The 14,826-nt window shown below is 45.2% G+C and overlaps 1 protein-coding gene across 1 annotated transcript in view; it reads right to left on the bottom strand.

Moving 5' to 3' along the window:
* The window catches only part of LOC148517493 (uncharacterized), a 715,840-nt gene that overhangs the window by 699,050 nt on the left and 1,964 nt on the right, over positions 1 to 14,826 (bottom strand). Inside the window, exons 3-5 of the mRNA XM_088478666.1 lie at positions 13,174 to 13,320; positions 6,356 to 6,505; positions 711 to 808 (exon numbers count right to left, since the gene is read on the bottom strand). Of these exons, the coding sequence (XP_088334792.1) occupies positions 711 to 808; positions 6,356 to 6,505; positions 13,174 to 13,320 (395 nt within the window). The remainder of the gene's footprint in view (positions 1 to 710; positions 809 to 6,355; positions 6,506 to 13,173; positions 13,321 to 14,826) is intronic.

Raw genomic sequence — 14,826 nt, forward strand, 5'->3', positions numbered from 1 at the left:
GCCTCCCCTTGCCTGCTGTTATTTGCTCGGAACTCCTGACCTAGCCGTGGTAACCTGAACAAAATTAGCATCAGGACCAATGGGTTTCTAGTAAAGGCTCTGACAAACACAACGATTGGGTAACTACAGTATGCTGAATTCTGAAAATGTTGCTACACCTTTACGGAGAACAAGAAAGATCTCAGATCACAAATATAATACACCCATCTCTTAAGGTTTACATCAAACAAATATAAAGAAATAATAAAAGGCATCGTTACGGTGCCTAAAATCCAACTGTGCATGTTATAATGAACAAGCAATGTACTTTATTCTTTTTAACAATAATCCGCAGGTGGTAATGATTGCACGTTTACGGATCCCTATTTTACATTGCTGCCGCAAATTAAAATACTATTTTTGAAATGGAAGTAGAGACTTATGAAGAGCTTATAAAAAAGAGATGCCTAGCCTAAACCACAAGCCAATTCAAAGGCTTGCAAACCTTTAGACTTTTCTCTTCTTCAATCATTCGTTGAATTTTCAGCACCACGGACAAGGTCATGCCTCCTCGGCATCAAGGCAGGCTCTGAGGTTTCCAAGCAAGGTATCTAACTCAAAGGCTTCTATTTTACCAAAGTGAGAATTACAGAAAACTAAAGGCAAAAGTTTGTGATTGTCATTTCTTCCACTTCACAAAGGGGAAAAGGAGGAAAAAAAATGTAATTTACCAAAGATCAGTGAGATAAATCTCAGCGATGGAGCAGAAAGCTGTGGAGATATCCTTTGTAGTCACTTCCATTTCATCAGGGCAGCTGGCTGCCCCCGACTGCAGAGAAAGAGGCGAGAGATGAAATGATTATTTTTGCACAATAAGATTAGAGTTTCAACAAAGCCCCCATACCAACAATTTATTTTGTCATTAAAAGTGACGCATCAATCATTTCCTTTAGTCTTTTAGGAGAGATGACGTGTGACAAAATCATCCAGATTACTAAGAGACACCCAGGAATAATATTCGGGGGGGGGGGGGTCCATGAAGTGTTGACAATCTAGCGCCACTTTTCAATAACTCTAACGACTACAGATGTCAGAATTTCACCTCCGTAGCTCTCCACAATTAGCGCACAGCGTGTTTTAAAAACACTCATTTACCAAAATCCATTATTTTAGATACATACAAGGATTTTAAAGTACAGCATAAAGTCAATTTACAAACAGTCACCTAATAAAATGAAACTGACTCACCCCTAAGAAATATCAGTCTCTCTCTGGGCCTGATTCAGAGCCGCTCGTAAGCGGCCGCTCGTTCGCTCCGAGCGATGTTCGCACATCTGCGCATGCGTATGGGTTGTAATACGCGAACCAGTCAGTGCGGTCGGAAATCGTGTGCTCGCAAAATAGCGAATGCCTGCTAATTTGAGTGACAGGATGAGGCGTTTGTGGGTGGTAACAGGGGAAGGTGCTTGAAAACGGGGAGTGGAGATCTGAACGCAAGCGTGCCAAATGGTCAAAACGGGCGTTTTAAGGGTGTGCATAATTAACAAAGCAGCGTCATTGACGTCACTTGGTTGTCTTTTAGTCTGAACTGCTCGCATGATTGCGGTAGGAAAATGCTACCACAAGAATAGCGAGCAGTTCATACGCCGTTCGATGTACTCGATTAATCTAATAGCGGAGATGACGTATGATGCGAGCGGCCAGGGGGCGTTTTTTTCAAAATAGCGAGCGCATGTTTCGTTCGCTCGTTCAGACATAGAGGGGTCAACAGACCGCAAAGAGCGAGCTCTTAATTGAAATATCCGGCCCCTTTTTCAGAACGACCATCCGCAAATAGTGTCCGGCTATGAATCAGGCCCTCTCTTCTATAGCTTGTAAGCTCATACAAGCAGGGCCCTCTACCCTTGTGTACGAATTCTTTCCTCACTTGCTGTAGGTAATTATTTTCTGTCGCTTGCTAACAGCTGCCCTGAACCTCTCTGCTTCACCCATCCACTAGGGCACAGATTAAGCCTGCGTGGATTTTATGATTAAGTTTTCTGTATTTGCATAAATGTGTAGCTATTGGGGTATTGCTGTTTACTGTTTTGTTTGTGCTGTAATTTTTATGCACTTTATATCTTGTTAGATTTGAGCTGTATCTGGACTTTGGGCCTGATTCAGCAAGGATCGCTATTCTGCTAATACGCACGCAACGCAGTTGCTAATATCAGCGGTGATCTGCAAATAATTGCATTCGCATTGCGATCGCAGCCTAACATAAGGACGCCCACTTCCCCTTACTCACATCGGTATACTTTAGCAACATAGCGAAATAATCAGTAACATCGGAACCATACGCTCTGTTAAGGCAGGTAAGACCTCACTCAGGAATTGCTAACTTCAGCGCACGCTATGAGGCCTCAGGCTGCGGAGGGTATCAGAGTGACTAATTTATGCACGCCCTTGCAACACCGTTGAAATGCACTGGCACGCCTGCGTTTGGCTGACCACCTCCATTACCACCCACAGGCGGCACTTCCTGTCAATCACTCTGCCATGGGTCTGCATAGCCGCAGCGATCGCAGTCCCGATCTTAATAGCTAGTTTGTGCACACGCACTGCGCTGCATACGCAGAACGCAACAATCTGCTGACTGCATATGCAGGGCCGGATTAAAGGCAGGGCGACAGGGGCGGTCGTCCAGGGGCCCCCACACATAGGGGGCCCCCACACACTGTCCCCGACAGTGGCGGATCCAGGGGGGGCGATAAGGGCGATCGCCCCCCTACACAAAGCCCGAAGCCCCGTCCACTCCTGAAATTGTCAGAGTCTGACAGTGCAGCCGCACAGGCCCGCAGCGCTAACAATGTCTCACACATCGCTGCTCCTGGTAACCCTGCTCCTGGGCTGCTGGTGACGCTTCTCCCGGGCTGCCTGCTATGCTGTTCCTGGGCTGCCGGCAACGCTGTTGCTAGGCTGCCAACCCAGCGTGGTGTCCCGCGGCCCTCCCTCCCCGGTCTCCTCCCCACACTTGCCTCAGCGTGTTGATGGTTGCCTCCTGTTCCTCCTCTGTGCGCCGCACTGGCGCACTTTTCAGCTCACACCCTGCTCAGAGGTCCCATGTATTCAGGTGTAAACATATTGCAGCATAAGCCAGCCCTGGGGCTCCACACTGCGTACCACATGTGGAGGAGGCATGCGGAGCTGCATGTCCAGCAGGTGAGTGCCTTGTTGTTATGCACTGTTTTAAATTATGTCTCCTTATATCCATAATTACAAAAAGTGATAAGTGGGGTCTGGTGGGGCATATTATTATATTGTTATGTCATGTGGGGCCTGGAGCATATTAATATAAGTTTTGTGGGGAGGGGTCTGGAGCATATTATTACTCTGGGGGTTTGGGCAGGGGGGGACTGGTGTGTGGAGCATATTATTACAAGGAGGTATGGAGCATATTATATTATGTGGGGAGGGGGTGCGGAGGATATTATTGGTGGGGGGCTGTCTCTAGTGTATAATATTAACAAGAAATAATAATTTTCTTGTTAATGAATGTTCTGTTTCTTTTATTTTTTTCCCCAAAATTTATTAAAAATGGGAGGGGCAGATCTGTAAGTGGGAGGAGTAATGAATAGATAGGGGAGGAGTCTTACTTCTAAAACCACCCCCCCTAAAAGTAATGTCTAGATCCGCCACTGGTCCCCGACCCCTGGCCACATGCCTCAGGTCAGGTCCGGCTAAGGTTGGTCGCGATCTACTAGAAGCTCGCGGAGCTCCTGCATGTAGATCGTGACCAACTAACTGGGAATGCTGGCCTCTGATCGCTTCAGAGGCCAACGTTCCCAGTGATTCATTGCGCGGGTGACGTCATGACGGCACCCACGCGATGAGAGGAGCCTGTGCGCCTTTACTGGATCTAGTTAGATCCAGCAGGCAGCAGCAGCCGCGACTGCGGGACCCGGGAGCCCTGACAGGTAAGTTTTTCACAGGTGTGTGGGCGCGGAGGGGGAGTTAATACTGGGGGCACTACTTTAGATGCACAACTACAGGGGGCATTGCAGGGGGCACAACTACTGGGAGCATTGGACAAGTGGCACAACTACAGGGAGCATTGAATAAGAAACACAACTATTGGGGGCATTGCAGGGGGCACAATTACTGTGGGTATCGGACAAGGGGCACAACTACAGGGTGCATTGAATAAGAGGCACAACTACTGGGGGCATTGCAGGGGGCACAACTACTGGGGGCATTAGAGAAGGGGCACAACTATTGGGGGCATTGGAGAAGGGGCACAACTTCAGGGGGCACTGCAGAAGGGGTACTAATATATATATATATATATATATATATCTATATAACCTTTATTGATAGGGGCCCCCACATGTTTGTTGCCCAGGGGCCCCAACAGAGCTTAATCCGGCCCTGTGTATACGTATTAGCAACTGCGATCCTTGCTGAATCAGGCCCTTTGTAAGGAGCTGCTGACCCATTTCGGCACCTTATAAATAAAGTTTAATAGTAGTAATAATAATAATTATTATTATCATCCTTTATTTATATGGCGCCACAAGTGTTCCGCAGCGCCTCACATAGTACATAGAACTAATAAGTGACAGGAAACAAGTAACTTACAGTACATTACAGTGCAGGACAAGATGATTTATATACATTGCTGCAATAGCGATTAAAGAACTCACAATAAGCAGCCGGGAGTTGGCAGTCACGTGTTAGGTGCCCTTATGGGGAGTAAAGAGTAGAAGAAAATGTAAAGAGAAGCACATGAGGGAAGAGGTCCCTGCTAGTCAGTGCTTACATTCTAAGGGGAGGGGCAGACAGACAGGTGTGACACAGAAGAGGAAGATAGGAAGGAAAGAGCATGAGGTGGGTTAGGATGAGAGCTGGAAGGCCTTGATGAAGTAGTGGGTCTTGAGAGCCCATTTGAAGATTTGTAGAGAGGTGGAGAGTCTGATAGGGAGAGGGAGAGCATTCCAACGGTAGGAAGCAGCACGGGCAAAATCTTGGATGCGGGAGTGGGAGGAAGTAATCCGTTGGCAAGAGAGGCAGCATGCATCATAATAATAATAATAATAATAATAATAATAATGCAATATAAAGCAAAATTGATTACCACCTCTAGGTACAGAAGAAAATAAAAATGTATGTAATTTAAAAGAAAAACAAAACACACACACTAAATAATAATAGTCATTTCCTCCCACTTGGGGCAGGGCCTGTTATGCAGTGCAATTTTAAATCGTTCCACGCTCACAAAGCAAACACATGCATATGCACAGCTGTAGACCTGTACATATCTGGCAATAGCAATGAAGGTAGAGAGTAAAGGTACATTCCCACAAATGCGTCTCATGCAGACCTGGAGAAACACGTATATACGCCTCCTGCAGCTTCTAGAGGAAAGGTGCAGATACACGCTGGCGAAGATGACTTGGGACACGTATGGCTCTATCAAGTTTTTTTTTTTTGTAGCGGTTATTTAATAAACAACCCTGCGTCAGCCCCATTAGATTTGCTCATTGATAGACTTTAGGCTATGCAAATCTTACTTGTTCAAAGAGAGGATTTCAGTGACGTTATAAAACACTTTCAGTAATACAGTTTAGAAGTCAGTGAAATTATACAATTTGCGTCTTAAGTTAATGGAAACGCAGTGACAACATAATGAGATGAAATAAATTAAAAACCTCTAAGACTTTAATGTTATATTCGCAGTGGTGCTGCGCATTGAGACGCCCACCTCCGGCATCTCGCATTTGCCGTTTAAGTACAAAAGTGGGAAAATTCGAAAACTAGGGTCGCACATCAAACGGACCTGACATGTCTGCGTTTTTCTAACCACGCCCATCACCTCCCCCAGATGCTGATTACCTACAGTATCACTCATTTTGTGACTAAATCCCATCTGCGACCGCCATCGCTAGTCCATCGCCGCGCTTCCACAGTGTGTTTTTACACATGCGCAGTAGCAGCGCCATAACAGGGCTTAAGTGCACCATGTGCCTGCCCACCCCCCTGAGGGACCGACATCATTATGTCGCATGGAGGGTGTGGAGCCGGCAGCAGTGGTAAGTGCAGCGCCTAAAGGAGCCTCCTGAGGGCGCTCTTATCGGCTGTACAGGCTGAAGGGTGCACATCTGGAGCTGCTAAAGGACGCTCTGGTGGCGCTGCAGCAGCGATCCTGGATGCAGACTGCCGTTCCAAGTACCCTGCTAGCCAGAAGCAGGAGCCATGGGACAGCAACGGTGCAGCCAACAGACCCCTACTCTTTGTGCGGTGGCACCGGCCGCACACCCCTAGCTACAGCCCTGCGCTGTACCAAAATATCGCAACATCGACATCACGTCCATCTCAGAAACAGGCCCAATGTACTCACCACTTCAGGTTGACTTTGATGCGCATGGATCATAATTTGTAATCCCTTATGAAAATACTGTAAAGCTTCCTCCTTGCAATGAATCTGTCCGAGACACATATATTTGGCATGTCCTTCGTCAGGGCAAAGCTCTACGGCTTTCAGCAAGACCTACTGAGGAATTAAGGACCATAAATGGAGAGAAGACGTTTCCGTTCACCAGCTTTTAATAGATGATCAGCAATCTCTTAATTAGGTTTAACGTCCAAATGGATCGCACACAAGTAACGGGCAACAAAAATACAACGAATCAACAGTTCTGTTAAATCCAAAATTTTAATTTGTGTAAGTAATAATAAAACATATTAATCGGACTACTTTTCAACTGAGCTGCAGGGACAAAGCTTAACTGTGTAAGATATTACCACCCAATTCCACTGCAGAAGGCTGGAGATATATCCCACACGTTTAGGTCATGGACCAGCATTTCTGCAATCATGTTACACTCTTCAGGCTCAGACAGAGAATTAGGGATGGGACATGGACAGGGTAACATTGATGTTGCCATCGACCCACACCCACCAATGTTATACAAAAATACAAAAAAAAACAAACACAATAGACACAAGGGGGTATATTACTAAAGTGAGAGTTTTTAGGAGTGGAGATGTTGCTTATAGCAAGCAATCAGATTCTAGCTATTATGTTCTAGAACAGGGGTCTTCAAACTTGGCCCTCCAGCTGCTGTGGAACTATACATCCCAGCATGCACTGCCACCTTTTTGATATAACAGCATGCTAAAACTATGTGCAGTGCATGCTGGGATGTGTAGTTCCACAGCATCTGGAGGGCCAAGTTTGAAGACCCCTGTTCTAGAAGGTGCTAGTTAAATGTTAAGTAGAATCTGATTGGTTGCTATGGGCAACATCTCCACTTCTAAAAACTCACTTTAGTAAATACACCTCAAATTATCAGTTTTTGGCCTTAAGATCGTCTAAAGGGTTCTTTCTATGTTCAGTCTAAGTTTGCCTTCAGTTGAAGAAAAACATTGATGACCTCAAAACGTTAAATGTTCGAGTCCTACAGAGAGACAAAGGGTCGAACTGCGGGTGGTGCAGCCAGTGCTGCCACTCAAAGCACAAGGCCAAAGGGCAGCACGGCTGACTGACCCTTTAGACTCCTGGCCCTCTGTTCCCTCCTCCGTCGCAAGAGGAACTGGCAAGAAAAAGAAGAATAGTGCCCAAGGCATTAAGAAAGGGGTGTGAGGCTGATGGGGAGGGGGAAGGTGTTGTTATTTATGGCGGCAGAGAAATTGAGTGAAGAGTGGGGCATTTGTCACTGGAGTTGGTAAAATGAATTAGGGGAGGGGGTCTGGGGACAGTGCGCCTCATGGCTAGCCTGGGGAGCACAACTGCAGGTAGCAACTTCCTATAAGGAGACAGAAGAAGGCATTGTGTATACAGTACATTTAGCTAACGGCACTCTAACCTTACAGTTTCTGCTTAATTGTATCCAAAACAGATGAAAACATAGTAAGTCCATTTTTATGCAATCTCCCTAAGCCGGCTATGAGCTCACTTCAGGAGGTGAGCTTGCCATCTGTTTGTTCTGCCTCATTTCCAGGCACACAAATAGAGTATCTAAATACAGAAAAACAATTGACTTCGGCACTAATCTAGCTTTATTAAATTCTATATTTGTTCTATTATTTAACTATATCCACAGAATAAACCAGCTGCTAGTCCACTATATCAGGGTGTGTGTACACCCAAAAGAAGATAAACCACAAACTACAGATGGGACTGCGCTTATTTATAGAGCCCACTTGTGAGATGGCAGAAAATTAAAATAGCAGTCGGGTTTCCCAATAACATTAATTTAATCACAAATTACAAATTAAAATATACATATATCACAATACACTTCAATAAATATCATTAGGAGTATTTATATTACTAAGATCACAATATGGATAAAATCGATCTATGTACTTGCATTCAATATATTGAATAAAAACAGTCCTGAAAAAAAAAAAAAACAGCTGATGGAACAATTAGATATTGCTGATAATTAAGTGGTGCTCCACTTGCATCTTTATATGTGGAAAGTATCCCGTGCAGAAAGTTGTGTGGAAATCACACATGCATAAACAGTTCCAAATAGGCAAGTAAGTATTTGTTTTATAAAGCTCTTGATGTCACAAGCTATAGCCGCACTTGGTGTACCTGAACCAGGGCTGCCAAGAGAGATCCTGGGCCCCGGTACAGCCACTTCCCGGGCCCCCCTGCAGCATGTTAGGGGCAGGTCTGCATCTCTTTGGGGGTGTGTCTATATCATCAGCATGAGCGCACGGTAGTGTCTACATACATCCCCTTCACTGAGAGGACCCTGATATCATCAGCCAGTGTCCAGCGTCATTCCCTACCATCCAAGTGGGCAGAGAGGGGGAATATAACCTTGTGGCGAGTGTAGCGAGCCACCAAGCCCAAAGCGTGGCAAGCGCAGCGAGCCCGCAAGGGGACAACTTTCTTTAGGTGGCCTTAATGTGCATGGAACTGCATGTCCGTCCTCACTCACGTCACTTCTAGGTCCCTAGCATGAAGGGAAAATAAGCAGCTTTTTTTTAAACCAGCGCATGCCGGACCTTGCATAACTATTTATGTATGTGTACGTGTGTGTGTGTGTGTGTATATATATATATATATATATATATATATATATATATATATATACACACATATATATATATATACACACACACACACATATATATATATATAAATATATATATATTTCATACATGATTATATAAACAAATATACACTACCGGTGATGGATGCATTTTTATTAATTATATAGAATTTATAGATATTTTGGGACTTTCAGCAGCAGGTAGTTGCAGCACCATAGTATCATTATAGATTCATAGACATCCAACTTACTGCAGTCAATGGTGCTCGGCTCTTCCCTCTCAGACTTCTCACCCAGACACATACTGTATCTGCTGCTCTCTGCTCAGTCAGTCTGCTGTGCCACACAAACAAGGCACCCAGACTGCCTTTCTGTAAACCCGGCCCCTCCAAATCTCCGCCCGTCGAACCAGTCCCCGCCCACCACGAAGCCTGGAAGTGGCGCCTGGTGCCCGGCTATGCCTGCTGTGAAACTGAGCCTCGCGAGATGATGATATCATCATCCCACGAGAGCATTAGCTCCGCAGCGCCGCGGCTGCAATGCAACAAGTGTCACCTTACCTGACACACAAGACCACCCAACAACCCCCCCCACCATCCCTCCTTCCCCACGTGAACTACCACCCGCCGGGGAGTGCATAATAATAATAATAATAAAAGAGTAGGTTGGGAAAAAAAAACAAAAAAAACGCAAAGCGGTGGTTTGCTGTGGGCGGCCCAGGCCCCTTGACATGTCCAGGCCCGGGTAATCTGTACCCGCTCCCTCCCCCCCCTCTTGGCGCCCCTGCCCTGAACCACGGGGGTTGCTCTGGGGGATAGCCCGACTCAGACAGCCTTGCTCCAGCAATATCGTCTGGCTCCTGTGTAATCCAGCACTAAGTGTCCACCGGGGTCTTTTGTAAACACCTTGTGTTATCCTGAGCGCTCGCTGCGCTTCCTTAATAGAGTCCGTATTCGGTACAACACTCCAGTATCTTTGGCTCAGGTCAAAAAGTGCTGTAAACAGGGGGTCCTCTGACCGGTTTCGCCCCAATTTATAGGGCTTTATCAAAGAGTCTATAGAGTATGCCTTACCCACCATAAGGTCATAGCCAGTCCCTGCTGCCAGCAATGCCCCCCAGCGATAACACCATGAGACTATGACTGAAAGATAATCTATCAAATCAGCCAGTTCAACGTCAGTTCTGAACGATTATCTTTCAGCGTATGGGCATGAGCCATCATCTGCCAAAAGTATTGTGATCTCTTGATTTGATTTTCCAGCATGTTGGTCCTAGTGCTGGTTACCCCAAAATCAGAGGAAAAACCAAAATGGAGTCCCACCAGAAATGAGGGTAACCAGCACTAGGCTATGTCAGCCCGGGCTGTGTAACCATACAGTGTGGCGTCCCTCCACCATTAATCCAACTAGCCAAAAGCCAGTTGGCTGAATGTTCTGGGGGATCGGACCTCCCTCATCTAGGGGTACCCAGCCATATTGCCAATCCAGCAGCCATGATGCAGTGGGTGTTGGCAATAGTGCTTAAGAAAACAGATAGAAAAATACAATGCCATAAAAAATACACTTCGACAACCACAAATGTCAGAATGCCCTGGCACACAGGCACGCTAGCACCTTTAGTGCGCCATGGCAAAATACCCCCAAAAAATCACACCATTTTAATGACAGAAAACATTTTGTTAAAAAAGTAAAAAAAAAATCCTCACAAACATCCTGAGACCCCTCATTTGCCCTTTTTTTTTTTTTAATTACACTCCTACCCCCTATACAGATCCAGAGGACTCTTCATCCATTTAAAGGCTAATAAAAATAAAGCAGGTATTTGTCTAAGTACCAGCATGCCCTGGCAGCGATTGCGGGCACCAGCCCACGCAGATACCTGTATTGTTTGCCAAGAACAAATATTTATCTATGTTTTACCACTATTACCCTTCACCCACCCCAACAGGCTATTGGCACTAGGGCTGGGTACCCATAGAGTGGGGGCTCGCACTTTCTTTGTGGGCCCCATCCCCTTAGGTATGTACTGATGTTCTTAGGGATGTGAGGTGAAATGTCAGCCCAGAGTTTAACTGAGCAATCTGGAGAAGAATGAAGCACCAGAAAGCTGTTGTACTGCGTAATGGATTCGGTAATGGCTACATGAACAGCTAGAAGTATGTTCCCAATTCAGCTGTCTGTGAGGACGATATACACACGCATCACACCACTGGCTAAACAGCAGGTCACCTACAGACAGTGGAGGCAGCTGGTCACTGGAGTAATGGAGAAGGTCCATAGTGGTCAGCACCGTAGGAAGCAAGTCTGTAGCGTTACTTCTGCTGGAGACCTGCTTCTCATGAAAAGACAGATTACCATTCTCAAGCAGGAGGTGGCACACACTAGTAAACAAATCTTTCAGACACATTTTAAAGTAGTGGGAATCATTGGCTGTGTACTAGCTGTGTGGCACTTTACTTTGAAATAAAACACCTCAAGCATCTGCGAATAACAGACAAGGGTAGAACCCATTGGAGCTCACTATCCAAAGACATAAGTAGAAAAGGTAGACATCATGTACTCCAGATACACTCGGTCCTCATGGTAGCCTTGACTTTGGTACAAGACCAGGTTTCAGCTTCTCATTCACATACACACAAGCAATATGTAGACACAATAATCACATTAACGAGAGAACCAGGTTATTACCATTGTCTCCAAATTATACAAACCAGGCAGTGCTATGACAGACCTTGTTTAGCAGACGGACCAGACTCTACCGCTGCCTCTTATGTTGCACAGAGTTCAAATACTATGTACCTTAGTGTTGGAACTGGCGGCTGGAACCAAACATCGCAGACTTGGAGAAGACGCCTGCCATCAGTGTCCATTTCCCAGAGCTAAATCCAGGAGTCTAGTGACACAGCTATGTTTCTCCATCACGTTAGGTAATAGTGACAGAGCATGCAGAATGCATCAGTAATAATGTAATAAATACTTTAAGGACCATGCATATTGGTTATTGTACACTGATAATAGATATTATTTATAGCAGACTGCCCTTTAATTTTCTTGTGCCTTTTATTTGGTGTGCTCCCCTGGAGGGGTCTGGTATTTCCTATTTATTTACATGTGAGCGAGACCCATTCAGTGGAGATGGAATAGCTTCCTGGAGAGTTTTACCGTTCATTGTTTAATATGCATGCAAGTCACTGTGGTAGCTCTCACTGACCTAGAGCTAATAAAAATCGTATGGCTGCTATCAGTATTAGGCAGCAGTCTAGTGCCAAGATTTCACAGTCAGGAAATGCTGCAGTACCACAGCTGCCCATCCAGAATAACCGCCAGACAGCAGCACAATCCGCAAATAGGAAAAGTCCAGACCAGTGCCGTAACTAGGGTAGTGTGACCAGTGCTATGGCACAGGGCACCGCAGGGCAGGGGGTGCTGTTTGGGCCTGTCAATTTTCCTGTTTATTATCATTCTCACTTGTAGCTTCCTCTTCTTTTATCCCCAGCATCTCCTGGCCTCTCCCATCTCTTCCCTGGCCCTTCCCCATGAGGCCATGGCCCTTTTTCAGGTGCACTATCTTATGTCCCTATTTAAAAAAAATGGGGGGGGGGAGCACCAATGCTCTCTATGGCACAGGGCACCAAAAAGTCTAGTTACAGCTCTGATCCAGAGCACCCTGGGGTGCCACGTTTTCGCCCTGCCTGCCCCAGGTCTACAAACACATTATGTCACTAGTCCAGGTTATGAACTTTGCAAGAGGAAAAAGAATTGGAGCAAAATTTACTATGTGGCACTTTTCAAAGTCACTGCATATACTATACAGGGGAAATTACTGTCAAGACAAAGCACACCCAATTTTTTGTATTAAATATGCTGCCCTTTTAAATCCAGTGGCCGAAGAGACGACAGCCCTGAGTCTCTCCTCTCAGACGTGCTATTCTGGACACAATGGGGAAAGGAGGTAAAAAATAAATAAATAAATAAATTTAAAAAATGCACAAATGTTAAACTAGCACAACAAATACAATATATACTTAAATTAATAATAACATAAAAAAAATGTTTTATGAAAAACATTCTAGGATTTATAACTTTTCTTCTTTTTCTGGGACATCCATAGCATAAATCAATAGTATGTTACATGTTCAAAGGATATTTGTTTTGCTTTCTCTGCGTTTCCCAGCTCCATGCAGATGTTCCCCATCATATCCAGGATGTCAAGGTTGCTGGGCTCCATATCCAGGGCTCTCTGACAAAACAGCTGGGCCATCTCTACATTACAGCTGTCCATGTACTCTTCAGTCTGAGAACACAATGCAATAATGAAGAATTATGCAGAACAGGGGCCAGGAAACCAATAGGCCTACAAAAATATCTCCTGACACCTTTTGGGAGAGGTTTCCATCAATGGACAATGGACACACGTCTCCCCTTGCTCCTGACAATAGTCCAAACTTACCGATCCTCCCGAAACCTGCGGTTGGCTCCCGATTTTAGGGTAACCTGCCGCACCTCCAGAAAAGTAGGCAGTTCTCTTGCATTCTACCCACTTCCTAGTGTAGTGAGCAGAATGGAAAGACTTTTCTCGGGGATTGGAGTGTCCATGAGTAGGCGGCAGGGCCTGATTTTGTGACTCTATGAGAAATGCAACATTTGGCCCTTTCTCTTGGTCAAATATAAGGGATTCCCGGCATTTTACCGCAAGATGGTGGGCTTAATGACACAGATCGTCTGGCCCCACACCAAATCGCCACCCACCTGCATCTCCTCTCCGGGCAACTCATGGAGAGGAAAATCTGGATGTCAGCAAGAATGGATCCTTTTGACTACTTGATTGACAAATCAGTTTCTGAATTCTACACAATTTTGATCACCCCCAAAATAACATCACATTGGGGGTGTTGTTTAACCACAATAAATGTTTTGTACCATTTCCCTTGAGGTCCATCCCATTACCGACCAACCCCATAACTCTGTGTTTTCTATTTGAAAAATTATACATTAAAAATTGTAGTGTCATTTAGTGATTGCATGGGGACATGAAAGATTGTTTTCTACACAGCTAAGTTCCTGTTAGTAAGGAGACAATATGTAGCCTTATTCAGCAGAAAAGATGACAGATAACAACAAAATGTATATAGAATGTTCGACATAGTATGCTCTGACAAGGATTGGTGACTTTTACATACACTATGTAGACAAAAGTGATTGGACACTGACAGCAAATAGATGAACGAGGTTTTATTAACATCAGTACTTTGTACGTCCACCACGTGCAGTGATTACTGCAGACACCCTTTTTGGCAAACTGTCCACAAGTTCCTGGACAACAGCGGGTGATATGTTTTGCCATAATGTCTTAAGCACAGTGACCAACTGTGACACTGAAGAAGGTCGTGTCAGCCTAGAACATAGACGTCGCTCCAATTCGTCCCGTTCTCAATGGGGTTAATATCTGGACTCTGAGCTGGCCAGTCCATCCGAGTTACTGAATTTTCTGTATACCAGTCCAGCGTCGCCCTGGAAATATGACAGGTGGCATTGACGTCCTGATGAAAACATTTGTTGTTTCTATAGAACTGCAAGTGCATGGGCCTCCCTACGTAGGGTTCTGGTGGAAACCGCCACATTAGTGGCCATTTGAAACCCGTGTGCATTTGGCTTGCGCGGGAGTGTAATCACTTTTGTCTACATAGTTTATATAACTGAACGGTATTAGTAGCTGCTCTATGTAATGTACATTTAACATTCTGCCAGCACCATTTTCCACAATACGGAAAGGTGACTGGTCAGTGTGTGGCTGACATAT

Source organism: Taudactylus pleione, unplaced genomic scaffold, assembly GCF_031769625.1.
Source record: "Taudactylus pleione unplaced genomic scaffold, aTauple2 ptg000216l, whole genome shotgun sequence".
Taxonomy (NCBI): Eukaryota; Metazoa; Chordata; class Amphibia; order Anura; family Myobatrachidae; genus Taudactylus; species Taudactylus pleione.